At 36.4% G+C, this 16,028-nt stretch overlaps 3 protein-coding genes across 4 annotated transcripts; all 3 read right to left on the bottom strand.

The window, feature by feature from the left end:
* Positions 1 to 487: 487 nt before the first annotated feature.
* Positions 488 to 4,310, bottom strand: LOC120001214 (probable 6-phosphogluconolactonase 2). Of its 2 annotated transcripts, none has more exons than XM_038849437.1 (4): positions 4,205 to 4,310; positions 3,037 to 3,220; positions 2,816 to 2,951; positions 488 to 1,325 (listed from the first exon to the last, which is right to left on the bottom strand). In XM_038849437.1, exons 2-4 carry the CDS (start codon positions 3,207 to 3,209, stop codon positions 834 to 836), a joined length of 801 nt encoding a protein of 266 aa, XP_038705365.1. In that variant the 5' UTR covers positions 3,210 to 3,220; positions 4,205 to 4,310; the 3' UTR covers positions 488 to 833. The 2 variants fall into 2 exon arrangements, with proteins under 2 accessions (XP_038705365.1, XP_038705364.1); XM_038849436.1 differs by lacking the exon at positions 4,205 to 4,310 and adding an exon at positions 3,845 to 4,013.
* A 4,450-nt stretch (positions 4,311 to 8,760) lies between these two features.
* LOC120001751 lies at positions 8,761 to 11,701 on the bottom strand. Its single transcript, XM_038850202.1, has 5 exons — positions 11,056 to 11,701; positions 10,067 to 10,140; positions 9,800 to 9,975; positions 9,336 to 9,444; positions 8,761 to 9,231 (listed from the first exon to the last, which is right to left on the bottom strand). Exons 1-5 carry the CDS (start codon positions 11,393 to 11,395, stop codon positions 8,929 to 8,931), a joined length of 1,002 nt encoding a protein of 333 aa, XP_038706130.1. The 5' UTR covers positions 11,396 to 11,701; the 3' UTR covers positions 8,761 to 8,928.
* Positions 11,702 to 12,760: 1,059 nt separating this feature from the next.
* LOC120001358 (protein SPIRAL1-like 2) lies at positions 12,761 to 15,385 on the bottom strand. Its single transcript, XM_038849639.1, has 3 exons — positions 15,235 to 15,385; positions 14,415 to 14,693; positions 12,761 to 13,101 (listed from the first exon to the last, which is right to left on the bottom strand). The coding sequence occupies exons 2-3, from the start codon at positions 14,682 to 14,684 to the stop codon at positions 13,012 to 13,014; spliced, it is 360 nt and encodes a 119-aa protein (XP_038705567.1). The 5' UTR covers positions 14,685 to 14,693; positions 15,235 to 15,385; the 3' UTR covers positions 12,761 to 13,011.
* Between the last annotated feature and the right edge of the window lie 643 nt (positions 15,386 to 16,028).

The raw sequence follows: 16,028 nt of genomic DNA, 5'->3' as shown, positions 1-16,028 counted from the left end.
GTTGTTAGCAGTATTCGAACCCCGCACCATGACAAAAATGCATGAATGGTTAGTCAACTAAGTTGAGGGCGGGCGTGTACTTCTCTTATCAGTTAGTAGATTCAGAGAGCTTCAGAATTTTGATGGGCTTCTAAATTCCAGTGGTTGCTTGAATCTTTCTTTCTCCATTTTTGAATCAATGACAACTTAGGTTTGGTGAAGTTACTGGTTTTATAGTAGATGATGTGTATGGTGGTTATGATTTTCTTTTATATGCCTAGCTACCCAATACCCTGTAAACAATTTTATGAGCTTGACAGAGTTGGTGAAACTTCCAAGTTGATGCCATTTCACTTAAACATTAACACAACATATGAAGATGTATTTTAAATGGAATACTGTTACATCCCAGCTTGTAAAACAACACCAGGTATGCCTTTTATCCTTCCCATCCGAAAGAATGCACACACAATTGAGGTAACTGTGACTTAAAGACTTTCTACTATGGTATAAGAAAATTATGAAAACTTTCCACTATGAACAAAAGGGCTTGTGTTTCAATACTCCGATGGGATGGTGTCCCGTAAATCTATAATATGTTCTTTGGTGTTCCTAAAAGAAACAGAACAATGAGAGGTATCCTGCATTGAGGCCTGATCTTTATTAACCTCTTCTTACAGAAAGGATAATCACACTTCCCCAACTCCCTGGAGAAGAGATGAAAAGCCAAAACGGAAAGCAAGCAATAAGAGAGAAAAAGGAGTACAGCATTACCTAATGGAAGATAAAGGATCCACAGGTGTAGAATCCCTCCACTACATACAAACTTACACTAAGGAAAGCTGAACTCGACCCTACTTGGAAAATTGAGAACCCTCAAGCTGTGCTGCTGCAGGCTTGTCCAGAAACCAGACCAACTTCCCTTTAGTTGGTTGGACCATCCGCGCAGGCAATGATGGGGCGTCGTGTCCCAAACTATCTATCGCCAAGTGCACAGCCTCTGCCTTGTTCTCACCTGTGACAACTATAGCTACATTTGACGCCGAGTTAATGACAGGCAAAGTAAAGGTGATCCTCTCGGGAGGTGGCTTAGGGGAATTGGTGATGAAAGTTACCCATTCATCTTTCTCATCAAGCACTGACTGGTCCGGAAATAGTGATGCCACATGTCCATCTGGCCCCATTCCCAGGAGGATGAGATCAAACTTGGGGCAGTCACTGGTATCAGAAACACTGACAGTCCGTGTTTTCACCAACTGCCGGATGACAAACTCGTATTCATTCGCAGCCTCCTCTGCTGATACTGAATCATTGATAGAATACACATGACTGGGTACTATTGGTACCTGCTAGCACATTATGTTATGGTCATGATAAATTTCATAAATCGCACAGAATGACAAACCAGAATGAAAGTAAAAATGGCAACAAATCTCTCTATGGTTGCTGACTGAGCTGAAACAAAAACTAAAACATGTACCTTTCAGTGACTAATTAATTGCTCATCTTAACTGAACCTTCTACCAATTTTTTGAGTCTATCCGTACATGTAGCTGTATATTAAAAAAAAATCCTGGGTTCAAATATACAACGATCCTGACAATCCACTTGCTATACTCATTCATGAGTGTCAAACTACTAGATATGAATGGTAAGCAATAAAGAAAATACCTCACAGCATCATAAGACGAGAAGCTTTTCTTATGTCCACTTTGGTTGAAAAGGCTGACATATTAGCACATACTTAATTGGACACCGAGAGCCTATGAATCATGATACTAAAGGACAGAGAAGTCCGACATGTAGGATAGCAGTACCAAGCTGAAGGCTGAAATCTATAGGAACATGACTTGATGGCAAGCAAGCCACTTGGCCTGCCACCAGCAGCATAAGATATGCGAAGGAGACTGAAGATCAGCCTATCTGGTAAAAAATGAATCCCACTAATCGGGCTCCAGAAGCTAGAGTTTGAGGTTAAATTCTAGGAAAGAAGTCCTTGAAGCAGACATCATTAATTTCCCCCTTTTATCTGATGAGAAGAACAAGAGAGTGAGAGAGAGAGCAGCTACTTCTATTGGCAAGTATTCTTGTAACTTAAGGTGTGAAAGACCAGTAAAAATGCAGAAACAAAGGTCAACAATTAGGACAAAGTAGTTAAAGCCTAGAAAAGCATTCTAAGAATCTTTATAGAGGATGTTAAAAGTATGCAACCAGTACCAGGCTACCAGCTTTGTTTTACTACACTAGTGGCTCTCTAAACTAAGAATCAAAATCAGTTTTGAAAGCAGTTTCAGGTCATTTAATGGAAACATGTGTCATTTTGACAAGTTTATAGTTATAGGACACTGCACAGTATTATTTTTAAATTTTGAATTGCAAGGAATATGACTTTAATCTTGATAGGACATATTATTGAAATTTTACATAGTATTTGCAGTGTAAAATTATGCAGAACCAGCATCTTCGTTGCAGCATATGCCATCATCAAAGCAATCCCATTCAACAGCAATGCATTTCCATACAGACATATAAGAATCAACAAACTGGTAAACAACAACTAAAACAGTTGAAACCTCCAATTTAAAGTATGCAGAACGCCTAACAACATCAGAGCTGTGGGTAATATTTTGAAAAAGCCCAATACAATCCCTTTGTCTCTCAATAACCTGAACCATAGGAACTGGCACTGGCATGCACCCCAATGAATACTAAATCGCTTGTTCGGAAGAAAAAGATATTCTGACACTCAATTCCCTAGTCCCTATTAGTGTTCACAGCCTATTAAGACCAAAAGGAAGAGCAACAACATAAATGAGAAGAAAATGAATGAACCAACCTTGGAAAGAAGACCATCCTTTGCTACCTTATAGTTGCTATCAGCATGATATTTTGCCACCACACGTTCATCCGCCCAAAATATATACCATTTAGCCCAATCGACAGTCTTGTTATAAGGAGCCTCACAGAGTTTCCTGCTCACATACATGATTCTTAACAAATACACCCAAAATATAGAATGAGAAAAGAACAAACACATAGAAAGAAGGTATAAGATACCCCATTAAACTAATCAGAGAACCACCAGATAAGGCTATGGCAAACACACCACGCTCCTTTACTGAAACCTCGGATAATTCAGCAACATAGTCGGCCAATTCAGTACCAAGTTCATCCAAACTCTCATATATCCTCAACTGTCCTCTATCTTCATGAACCCCACAAAGAGCCATCCTTTCAACAACTAACAAAAAAACACCAAAATCTCACTAGAAGAGGATTTTCAAAAAATCCAACATCAAAGAAATAAATATGGTGGTCAGATGGAAAGCATTCCAAGAAGCAATTGAGCATCAATGCACCATTAATCTTCTCAAAACAAATCCACCAGAAGAATATATACACAGGCAAGCATTACTGAACGTAGATCATCCACATTTAGGGTTCTACGATTGAACTACTAGATTGCCCAACATTGTAATCTGTTTCATCCAGAATTACAGTTTGAAATTCATGAAAACACGGCTATGCAAGCAAACCCAATTCGTAGTTCAAATCAGTCAATGCATGAACTTCATACTGACAACTAGGAAGTAAACCCACTAAAGGGTATGATAATTAAACAAAAAACGCTTGTGCTAACTAAAGCTGAATCCAAATGACATCTCCCAAACAGAGATACCCATATCACCCAAAAGAAAGAAAGAAAGAAAAAAAAAAAAACCAAACTTAATTCTCACATCCCACTGCACAATCATAAAGAAAAAAAATATTAGAACTCCCCTACAATCAATGATTTTGGTACCTGCAACAAGAGCAGCAAAGAAAAATAAAGAAGCGAAAAAGAAACAAAGGAAAAAATGCTTACAAAGGAGGAGGAGAAGAAGAAAGGAGCGAGAATGGTGGCAGAGAGAGAAGCAAGAAACGGACGAAGATGGAAGATGGGTATCAACACAAACACCAAATTATCATTATATAATAATCAAAAACCATATGTACACCCACAGACGTAAAGTAATTATATAAATCATTGACATTATGATCCGCCCAATTCATTTACTGATTATAATGAAAATTGAAAACCATCTGCAGAAGAATTTTTACCTTCCGGGTTTCCACGTGCATCCAATGACAGTGACGACTCGCACACATACAATCTCTCAACAAATTAAACGGCAAAAATGGATTGAAATATTATAAAATAAAAAAATAAAAAAACAGTACTTACAGGATTGGAGAGAATCCCTCGTAAACTAGATCATCTGCTGTAACGTCTCTATCCTGAAATAAAGTAGGTATTTGTATCCAACCAAAAATGACAAAATTACATGAATAAATCAGTAAGTTTTCCATTGTTGATGCCATGTTTTGGGTACACCCGTCTGAACGGATCCGAGTATTTTTTGTTTCAGCTATCTCAAATATTGATATAAACGCACATAATTCATATGAAATTGTAATGAGAAATCGTAATTGTATATCTCAATATTTGAGATGATTGAAAAAAAAAATACTCCACACATAAGGCTCCTGGTTTGGGTAAAACACTGTAACACTAACTAAACACTTGTCCTAATCAAATGTTGAAAAATGTACCATTTGTTTACTTTTTCTTGCAAGACTCCATCAGAATAATGTGTTAGGATATGTTACTTGTCAGATTGGTTGATGGGTTTTTAATAGCTTTCATTTATGGTCTTTTTTTTTATCATCTTTCTTTCTTTTTAGGATTTCTTTTTCTTTTTGTTTTTCTTTGCACTTGTGGTGTTTGGTTTTTCTATTTAATATTTTTGTCCTTTTTTTTTTTGCCCTTTCCTCCCCAAATTAGATAATTAATTTTACCTATTTATGTGCCTGAGAAATTTTGACTTGCTGAAATTTTTGGAATTTAGTGTGATACTTTTCTTGACTTGATTACCTTATAAAATAATGGAGCACTCTCAGTTTATTTTATGCCAAGTCATTTTCTATAATTTCTTCAACCTCAACCACATTCATCATAGAAAGAATAATAATAATAAAATGATACTCAACATATCATATGGGAAATATGGAAAATTTCCGTACGATCGAGCCTGACGACTAGAATTTAGATTCACATTGAATGTCTAAACAACAAACTTGTATAGTTATATCCTTGTTTACAAATTAGTTTCTCCAACCTCAACCACATCTATCATTGCGAAAAAAAATAATAAAAAATAATGAAAATATATATATATCAAGAGAAGTTTGGAATCTCTTGGCATCAATATCAAACCAACAGTGAGGTGAAACGAACTTAAGAGAACAAAATAAAAACCCCACTCCATTGACAAATCAAAAGAACTTCCTACCCCAGCAGTTTTCAGTAATCTATTGGCATTATCAAAGCCTGACATGATAATAATAATGATGATAATAATAATAATAAAACCCCACTTCCATGTTTAACTACTTCTCTTGAAAGCAACTCCCCACTTTAGCACTTCTTTCCCCACAAAATTGGGAGTGGCTTATACATTATTTGTGTATAGAAAATAATTTCCTTTGAGGTTCTTTAATTTCTTAGTGAAATTTGTTGTGTTCCCCACCACCCCAACATGTTTTCCAATTTGGAATTTAATTAGCTCCCTAACCCCTATCTATAGTGTAGCTTAGATTTAATAATCTTAATTTAAGCTTATTTAAATGTGAAATTGTTGACACTAATGCATGCAATAATGATTAGTTACTATATATGTAGCATCTAAAGACTTTCTCAAAGCATCTCCAACGGGAGATGCAAAATAGAGAATAAAATGACCTAACCATCATTTTGCTCTCCCAAACCACGAAATTAGGCCTCCAATACAGTAACAAACATGGTAACGTATATAAAATGATGATACTCTTTCTTGGATGTAAAATTTGATCTCAGATGAGAGAAAAAGTGGAGAGAATGCAAAATAGAAGTTTGGCCTAGAAGAAAGTTTGATTGAATATGTTTGATGGGTTTTGGGGGGCTAATTTAAATGGGTTTGAGAAATGGTTACTCGTTTAGTTACTTGGGTTGGAGTATGTGATTTTAGTGGGAAATCAAATGAGATATCATCATAGTACTGAAACAGTAATCAAATGAGTGTTTTGATTACTTGATTTCATTACTAGCATTGAAGTTGCTATTAGGTCCCAAAACACATAATTAGAATTGGATGAATCTCTCATTAATTCCATGATTTGGGCCACTAGCTCAATTATTAATGTTATTTGCTATTTGTATCACTAGGATTTCTTTTCAAAAGTTTTTGACTATATAATCCCACTTGTCATGATGATCATCTCAAATGTAATTATCATCTCAGAAAATGTAAATCAAGTGCACTAATTCTTATTATAAACTTATCATTAATGGTATCAAATCCTTTTCCATAATCAAAAGCATCTTGTGATGATGTCCATAGGAATTGACAAAACAGTTTTTGAATGAGTGGGGGCAAGTGAAAATCAGAAATTATGAGACTTAACCACAGACCAAAATTTTACAATGAAAATGACTCTTTGATCATCAATCTTTTCCTGTCTCATATGTCTTAGCAAATTCAATATTAAAGCCCCAATTTAATAAGACACCATTGAATGAGGGATTACAATTGAAAACAATATAGATGGTAGGTAATTAAAGATAATAACTAATCAATGCTTTTGCTAGTGATTATGTCAACAAATGCTGCCCTCAAATTCCAAGGATGAAAAGGTTATTAATTTTCAATTGGATTAATAAAAAAAAAATAATCACAGCAATTAACTTTGAATGCTATTTTTAATTATGTTAAGATTCTTTCTTTAATTTGCTTTCACATAACTAGTTCTATCAAGTTGGGTAGAGAAAGTGACCCCTCTATGTGGTACTGTATTGGTTTTTCTAATACAAAAGGGTCCAAGGTCTTTTTTCAAAAAAAAAAAAAAAACAATTGGGTTGACTAATGTCACTAACAATGGTTATAAATAAATTTAAAGAAAATAAAGGGAATATTGAGGCTTTTTTTTTTTTTTTTGTGGCAAAGAAGAATCCATCCAAGAGACAGTTCACCCTGCATGGAAAACTCTAGAGACTACAATACGTTACAATACATATCCTAATTCAATCGTAAATATAATTCTAAGCACATAATTGAATCCAGGTACGCGTGCCTAACACACATACCAAAATCCGCTCTTTCACCCATGATCCATCCTGAAGCTAACCCTAGCTGATATCTTGTTCCAGGCAGTTTCTGTTGCTTGTTCATGATTTCATGTTAGGTAAATGCACCATCATTCTTTTGGTTTCTGGGTTTGGCTTTATTTGCCCAACTCAGGTCTCTCAAGCATCATATAAACATACGCACATCAAAACACTTTTTTTTTTTTGGTAATCGAGAACAACACCATACAAACTTATCGTTTAGACATTCGATATAGGTCTAAACTCAAGCCATCTGATCCACGCTTATAGAAGTTTCTCGTGCCATAAAAACACATGAAATCATGACCAAAATTTTCATATAAATATAATTTGAGTTGCTGGGCCCATATATATGCTTGTCATTCAGTCTTGGGATCCTCTTGGGATTGGAATTCAAAGATTCTTGAGTTTTCTTTAGGCTGAAAAGATTCTTAAATATATGTATGCTTCTTTTCACTGACTCTTCAGTAAGAGCACTTATGTGGTATAAATGCTTTGACAATGATGATTAGTGCGAATATGAATTGCAGCAGCAGTTCAAGTTGTATATTAATGGAATCATTAATCAATTGATGGGATAGGAAACAAAATGGAGAGTTACATTAGGGTCCAGTTGGAAACAACAGTCTTATTCTTATAGATCGTAGTGTTGTTTGTCCCAACTATCACAAATATTGATATGCACGCAAACGATTTTATATGGATCATGTGCGTCCATGATTTTATATGAATCGTGTGCATTCATATCAGCATTTAGGATAACTGGAAGAAAAACATTAGGATCTTAACATTTTTGAGCTGGAAATTAGTTATTTAGGCTCCCAAACAAAGATTGGTCAAATATAGGGCTTCTCTTCTCTGCTGAACTTGTCCTCCACAGGTTCCAAAGCTAATTTCCTCTTGATGTTAAGTCCACCTTTATGGTTACAGTGACAGAATATGCACAAAATGTGAAGGCAATGGACTGACCGACCTAATTTAGGGTTTTTGTCAAGTAGTGATAAGAAAAAGAAATGTCCAAAAAATCATTCATAGAAATGTCCAAAAAATCATTCATATAGTGGTCCATTTATCTATAAATGAGTCTGCTAGGTGGCTTGTATATATTCCTCTTACATTCACAGCTCTTTCAAGTATTATCTCTAAAGCCAATTATATACACAAACATAAAAAAGAAATTGATAATCAAGTGAAAATGGCATTTGTTGTTTTAGTGCCATAATATCCTACACGGTAAATTCTTTGTGGTTAATCAGAAATAAGAGTACCAAATTGGGATAGCCCAACTGGTTATCGGCCTCGGCCAAAGGATACGCATGTGGGATTTCGTGGTTCGATCCTGATGGGATCTATCCCCCATTTAGTTTCGCGTTGAGCCACGATTCAATTTATCTGTCAGCAAATTGTGCGCGCAACCTGTTCAACTCAAGTTTAGACCCAACTTGACTTTCCAAAATAGCCAAGTCCGATGGTTTGGTTCTTGGTTACCCAAAAAAATCACAAATAAGAGGTGCATGAAACTATGAAAGGTTAATTGCCCTGTACTATAACTTGGTAAATATAAGTTTGGTTGACATAACTTTCTCTTTCATATGATCTGCTGCAACAAAACTAGAGTGGTCACTAAATTTCCAAACAAATTTGCTGCCACAAGATATCCCTAAAGCCACACAAATTTTTGTTTCACATTTAAACTTTTAAACAAAAGCAACAACAAAGTCTACATCATTCAGTCTTACACTGAAGTAAAAGGAGTCGCTAATTTGTTAGTAATCAAGGCATAGAGTGACCCTTATGTGCATCTCATATGGCAGTTGTAATCTCCAATCCTTCTGTTTACGGCTTAGAGGTCTACCTTTGCTCTCAGGGTCCCTGTTTTCTTTCACATTTGCTAACTTCCATATGCATCTCTGTGTTTCCAGTTCAATGGATTCCAACAGGAAGACCCCATTCTTCTCTGGGAATTTAGACTCCATGTCTTCTCTATAGCATACTCTCATAGGCATGTCTTTGAATCGAGAAAGATCATCTGGCACCTTTAGCAATCTCTCTGCGCTTGGAGAAGATACCTTCGAGCGAAAGCAACATTTTTTTAGAACATCAGATACATCTGACATCACAGCAAAACTCAATGGAACAGTGTACAGAACCATTTTTAAGGATTAAGAATTACCTCGAGAGCCAAATCATCAGGTGTTTCTCCGAGTGCCCCGGCTTCATCTAATCTTTTTTTGTACGCTTGACTATAGTTTTCAAGCTCCTCCATGCTTGGGCACCCATAACTTGTGAGAGAAAAATTGCCACATCAATAAAACGTGCTACAGACGTCAAATATACGAGCATTATACACGATATGTAAGAGGACCAAATTTCTCTATAAGAAAGCAACTAGAAGTCCTCTACGATATATGGAAAACTCCATCTTTTCCAAACAACAGACCAATAAGAATATGCAGACAATTTGTATAGAACTTTGGTCGAATGATTATTAGTAACTGTAAACTGGGCCGTCAGAGTTCAGCTCAGATGTATGCTGTCATTTTTTAAACAAGTAAGTTGGATTTGAATAAAATTAACAAGGAAAATCCAATTTTTACAGAAGTTAAGGACTTAACATAAAGCTTTAGAAGATCATACTCGTTTGAGAGGTTGTCTAGTCTCACATATACATATCCACGGGGAGTGATCTTGAAAGCGTATAGCTTCATGGGATCACCAAACTGTGACAGAACCTCATGGGCAAGAGAAAGAGCACGCTCTCCCCAGGGAAGACCTTGCAGAACTACTCCACCACCATCCCCTCCATCACCAATCTAAATTAACGAGAATCTAACATCAAACAGAATGTATAACATAGCTGAATTGAAAGTTCAGTAAGTAGAATAGTAAGCCAAACCATAATACCTCGGGTTCAGCCTCCTCGTCCTCCTCCTCCCACAATTCTATTTCTTCAGGGGTTTCCTCATCAATGCTTGTATCTGTAAATCCAAATGTAATTAAACACATAATTGCAGATTAAATGCTGAATCTTCAAAATATCAACACAACCGCCGACTTTGGGTTCTTTTTAGTTTTTTAACACACTTCACAAGGGAGAATTCAAAAGCTGATTTTTACAGTAAACATGTCGAATTAGCGACCACAAAAAATGATAACCACCTTGGAGGCACATTTATTTGATGCTCATAAGCAACTTAAAGTCCATGAAATTTGCTTACACTTAAGAATTAGGTTATGTAGCCTTTTTCCTTTGCCTATAAAATCCATCAAGCAAACCACACAACTATACATGGCAACCATCAGGAAAAAGGAAACTGCAATTAGTATTCTAGATTTCTTGCATTGTCCACGTGTTTTGACAGTTACAATTCCAAGTCCTAGATAAGCGAAAAATGCAAAATAAGATGATTAACCCATAAACTTAGATCTTTTTAACTGTATTCTATGTTTAAGAATTCACGGGTACAATGGCTTTTATCATAGAACTTTTATCAAACACTTGCATTGCATGCTTATCTCAGGCACAATAGAAGGGTTTTTGAGGCATTACCAGATCCCCACATGACCATATGAAATCTTAATAAACTGAAATAGTTCCCTTGAATAACCCAACTTTAGAAATCTCGAAACTTTCAACATTAGAAACTCATGAAAGAACCTAACAGAGTGATTCGACTCACTTTGTGTAAGCTTCCCACAACCCAGAAACTAACACAAGCTAAATCATAAAATCTATATGATTAATCATTTACTTTCGTCCACAAACCAAACAGAGGTAATTTAACAAGAAAAAAGATTGAAAAACAAAGAGAGACAATGCCACCGTAAGGTCAAGTCGGTGACTTTACAGAGCATATGAAAAGGAGGAAGAGAGCGGAAGAGAATAACATTACATTGAAGCGCATCGTCTTGTTCATCTTCCTTGTGGTGCTTTGAATTGGAGCTGGTGTTTAAGAGCCGAAGAGTAATAGTAGTAGAATCTGTAGGAGAAGAAAAGTTGGGGTTTTGAAAGAGAGAAAACAAAGGATGACGACAAGGGTTTCGAATGGCTGTAGACTGTAAGAGAGGAGGAATGGCAGAGAATGGGAGGCGAGAGGGCCTTGTGAGGAAGCTCCGGCAAGTGCGTTGGACGACTCGACTGATACTACTTCCACCGCTCATTCTTTTCTCTGGGGAGACCGACTGATACTTGTGAGTTTCTTCAGTTGTGCAAACAATTTTAAAAAGTTGCATTTTTTTTTTCAACTACAGTTTTATTGTAAACTAAAAATATTATTTATTTTAAATTATTATTCGAGAATAAAAATTCTTACAAATTGATGACGTCCAAAATTGTCTTTGATTTTGGTGACGTATTAGATGGTAAGATTGATGTCAGATGATGTTCTCGATTCTGTTGAGGATGACCTGCACAGTAGAACAAGTGAGCTAAAAGGGGTTTGAGGGCGTATTTAGGGGACCTTTTTGATACTCAAGTCGGTAAGCTATCAATCAGTCAAAGCTCGAAACTCTCTCTAATAGCAAGTACAATGTAGGGTTCAGAATCATTTATCTATAGCAAGATCCACTTTTATATGAATTGAGAGAGTTCTAACTTCTAACTTTGATGAGAGGATATCTCTTCACCTTTTTCTTTTTCTTTTTTTTTTTGAAAGGCCCACAGGCCACACACATGCTAAGCCATGCTCGAGGGGCATGAAGGTCACACACACACTAAGCCATGCTCGAGGGGCATGAAGGTCACCGCAGTAGATGGAAAACTACCCAAATCCCAAACCTCCTGGTGAGAATAGAACTCTGGACCTCAAGGTCCTGAGCAGACAACCTGACCAACCAAGCTATCCCTCATTCTCGAATATCTCTTCTCCTTGATCTCACGCGGATTCACAATCTTACCAAGATGTTGTTGTGTCTTATATGGGTCATTTGATGCTTTCTTCTCCGTTGAGCTTCTCAGCTCTCCCTCGTCAATGGCTGAGGAGACTTCTCAATTGATGCATTAGCTTGTTATTTTACAACACATCTAGAAGAGTTAATTTCGGTTCATCACCTTTGATTGCAATTGGTCATATGGTTCATCCCGTTGTCTCTTTCTTGTACTTGTAAGGCTAGCTTTGTTGGTTAAGAGTGAAATTATTAGACTAAATCTCAGCCTTCAGTGTTAGTGGAACTCTTTTACATTGCTCCCAGCATAATGTAAAATCAACATTTCATAGAAACAGAGCTACACAGTTACCTCTGTTTAGAGCATCAACAGCAAAGGTCCCAGTCCAGCCAGGAGGATAAAGTTTTATTCAAGCTTTGCCACAAAATGGCTCAACAAGAGAAAGGAGAGTCATCCATCTGTTGGCAGCTTGTAGAAACTTTCTACACTGCACTTTTCAAGAACAAATTTGTAGATACATTGAGCAATTGAGGAGAAGTTACCAACTCAAGAATCCCAAGATGTCTTCCGCACAAAATTGTCGCTAGTAATTGTTACTACAAGCTAAAAAGTATAAACTTCCGATGCCATTATTGCTCGGTTTCAGAAGATACTATCAACATCAGCAAATATTTTCATAAGATACTATCAACATCAGCAAATATTTTCATAAATAAGGTAAAACAGAACTAACCATTAGCAAAATACAACTTTGAGCATCTAAAGTTAGTGCCCTTTGTTTGAATAAAATCCAAACCACCATCATTCACAACAACTATATATTACACAACATGATGCAACAGCTTTCCATTGTTTATATCAAAGACGAAGGCATTACCTCTTCCAAACGTCATGTTCAACAAAAATCAACAACCAATACTTCCATTACAAAGATATGGTTTCATTCTTGAGATGACAGAATATCTCAGTTACCACTACCACCACCGTTACCAAAGAGGTAACCTAGAGAAGATCCACCACCAGGGGCAGCATGGACCTTGGTTGATGGCCGATCCTAGACAAAGCAAGAAAGTTTTTTTAAGTCATTATTGGAGCACAATGATAGAATAAAATCAAATGAACAGACCACTTGCATGAATGTTAATACAAAGTAAGCAAAAAAAAAAAAAATCGTAAATAGATTGTCAGAAACTTAGACTGAGTAGAGGCGGCATTACATAGTTAACCATCATTCAAGCTCGAATTTCCGATTAAACTTCTCAGGGAAAATTGCAGTTTCAATGTTTTACTTTGTAGTAGCATCTTTTAACTTGAACAATTTAAATTATTAAGTTATCACGAGAGTTCAACTGTTCAAAGCAGATTGTTCCTTTTGTTAAGCAATTAAAAGTTTGACCCAATCCACAAATTAGCATTTGACCTCATGATTTCTCATGGTAATCCAAAGTTCCAAACAAATTTTAAAAACAGCAGTTTTCAAACAATAATATACAACATATAAATGCTATCACTATCAACATTACCCATAAATGCCAGCAAAAGCTAACTGAAAGTTACTACCTAGACAATTAAACAGGCCAGAAACTGAGAAGGAAAAACCTGCATACAAACCACTTTATCTACCACGCTTTTATCCCACAGAACCAAAACTCTTGCTGTTGTTCACAAATTCTGCCAGATACCACGATTCCACACAAGGTTCCCCCATTGGTATCTCACAAATTCTCTCAATATCATCCCTGTTTTTGTTTCTTGCAACAAACAAGCTCTTCCATCCATTTCCCTAGAAAATCTTTATTGCTATCCTAACTACAAGCTATTAAGAACCCTCACAGTGCAAGGAAATTCCTAATGTTCAAAAAAAAAGAAATCCCTTCCTTTCCCAATCTGAATTCATAATTTACAGAGCAGTCCCATTCTTTTATTCCCTTGCACGTCTAGAGATTGCCCCTGAATTTTTTTAAAAAATTCTCCATCCATCCACAACCTTCTTAGTTCATACTTCTTAAGAGAAAACCGATTGACAAGAAATCAATTATATAAACATTCCAATGCCTATAGGGGAAAGAGGGGGTGGAGGTGTTAGTTGGGGAATGACATTGTTAACCATATTCAGTGTGCTGGAGGAAAAAAGACATTTAAGTCTTCATAGCAACAACAAGAAGCAAGCAAATTCAGAAAACTGATAACTCACCATCTATACCTAACAACCAACACGAGAGCATGATTCATTCTTTTAAGTCCAATACTTATTCATATAAAAAGCTGGCAGAAACTGAGCAAATTGTTTCTAATAGTATCTCCATAAAGTGAACCTCATGCAAACAGCAAAAGGACATTAGCAAAAGCAATCATGAACAGTTGTACCGTGAGGAAGTTGCCAGCATTTTGACCATCGGCCCGCATATAGTTGTTTGAAGAAGTGCTGTTGATACCAGCTGGGATCTGCTTGGCGACATCTACTGGTTTTGAAGGAGGCGCAGCAGGCTTGGAAGGAGGACCATTGTTTACAGCAGCCTGGCCTTCATTTATGGTCGGTTGGGGATTTTCAGCGGCTGGTTTTGGTGGTGCCTCTCCACTGCCAAACAGATAGCCCAGTGAACTCTGTCCTCCACCACTGCTAACTCCACGGCCCATGCTCTCACACTTGTTTAAAAAAAAAAAACAAAAACAAACAAGAAAGCATTTCATCCAAAAAGACAATACTCATATAGTGGGTATTCACAAAAGGAATTCGAAGCTCAAAAAAAATCACAAAAATTAAACAGCTAAAAGGACTCCCCGGAATAAGAGTGCATTCATCACCAAAATTGAGTCACATATGATGCCATGACATTCTATGTGCTGCATTTCTTGCAGTAAGGAGACAACTAATCATTCCATATAAACCAACATAACATCATCCGCCATACCAAACGCCCCACAAAATCATCCGCAACAGATTAAACCAAACAGTTTCGCTTAAACGCATCAACCAGAGCGATATCTTAACGAAATGCTTTTTCCACAGTCCAAATTCAAAAACAGATCCGAAAAAAAGATAGAGCATGTGATAGCGGTAGTATCGCGACTACTTACAATTTCGCAAATTCACAAAGAAAGAGAAAATTAAACAGCTTTACAACAGCGCTTCAAAGCTAGGAGTAGAAGCAAAAGATCTAGGTCTAGAGGTGGAAGAGATGGATACCTGAACAAATCCGGATCAGATCTAGCGGAGGAGTGGTTGCAGAGGAGGAAACAAAAAGAGAGCAGACAGTGAGCAAAGTGGAGCGAGTGAAATGGATCAGCACATATGTTAGATGCAGACTGAGACATCGATCACTAATTACTAATATGCCATTTACATAAAAAAATTAAAAAATTGGGAATCCTTTTTTTTTTTTTTTTTTTTTGGAATACTTTAAATGAATGGGTATATAATATATTAATATGATACATGTTCACCGACCTGCTTTCTCTTGTGACGTTTTATTTTATAGATAAGAGTGGAAAACAATGCAACTTCTTTGAGAGGTGGATAATATAATGTCATTAATGTGACATGTCACGAGCAAAAGCAAGCTCTCCTAACGAATAACTTTCTTGTCTACATCTGATATGGGCTTATTCAGGTCTGCATATATAAAAATTTCTCACATAATGACATGATAAGTTAACTCAAAACTCAACGCATGACCATAGTGATATTGCTCTTACTCGGAATTAGAATCAAAATTAAGATCTTCAAAATCCATACAATTTGGTACGAGCGTCCATCATTAAGAAAGTATATCATAACATGCCACAATTATGTCATCTGCTAGATGATCACTGGCTCATTTGTACTGAATTATAATCAAATATCACTACCCAGTTCGCATGATCTTAACCTACTATTTTCATAGAGTTCTCTTTAAAAAAATTTCTTTGCCCTCTCTCCTCTCTCTAACTTCTCGCCAAATCTGATCGGAGGAGGTGGAGATCCTTATTCTCCACTTCCTC

Source organism: Tripterygium wilfordii, chromosome 7 (genome assembly GCF_013401445.1).
Source record: "Tripterygium wilfordii isolate XIE 37 chromosome 7, ASM1340144v1, whole genome shotgun sequence".
NCBI classification, from domain to species: domain Eukaryota; kingdom Viridiplantae; phylum Streptophyta; class Magnoliopsida; order Celastrales; family Celastraceae; genus Tripterygium; species Tripterygium wilfordii.
This window is presented reverse-complemented; position numbering and strand designations above follow the sequence as displayed.

What these genes read in the sequence shown, in the direction of transcription:
- LOC120001214 (XM_038849437.1), bottom strand. Translation starts at nt 3,209, where the DNA reads ATGGCTCTTTGTGGGGTTCATGAAGATAGAGGACAGTTGAGGATATAT. An exon ending in TCTCTGATTAGTTTAATGGG is followed by an intron (nt 2,952 to 3,036) that starts GTATCTTATACC and finishes GTATGTGAGCAG; the next exon opens with GAAACTCTGTGAGGCTCCTT. An exon ending in AGGATGGTCTTCTTTCCAAG is followed by an intron (nt 1,326 to 2,815) that starts GTTGGTTCATTC and finishes ATGTGCTAGCAG; the next exon opens with GTACCAATAGTACCCAGTCA.
- LOC120001751 (XM_038850202.1), bottom strand. Translation starts at nt 11,395, where the DNA reads ATGCAACTTTTTAAAATTGTTTGCACAACTGAAGAAACTCACAAGTAT. An exon ending in ACGAGGAGGCTGAACCCGAG is followed by an intron (nt 9,976 to 10,066) that starts GTATTATGGTTT and finishes TCGTTAATTTAG; the next exon opens with ATTGGTGATGGAGGGGATGG. An exon ending in CTAGACAACCTCTCAAACGA is followed by an intron (nt 9,445 to 9,799) that starts GTATGATCTTCT and finishes TTCTCTCACAAG; the next exon opens with TTATGGGTGCCCAAGCATGG.
- LOC120001358 (XM_038849639.1), bottom strand. Translation starts at nt 14,684, where the DNA reads ATGGGCCGTGGAGTTAGCAGTGGTGGAGGACAGAGTTCACTGGGCTAT. An exon ending in ATGCTGGCAACTTCCTCACG is followed by an intron (nt 13,102 to 14,414) that starts GTACAACTGTTC and finishes TGCTTTGTCTAG; the next exon opens with GATCGGCCATCAACCAAGGT.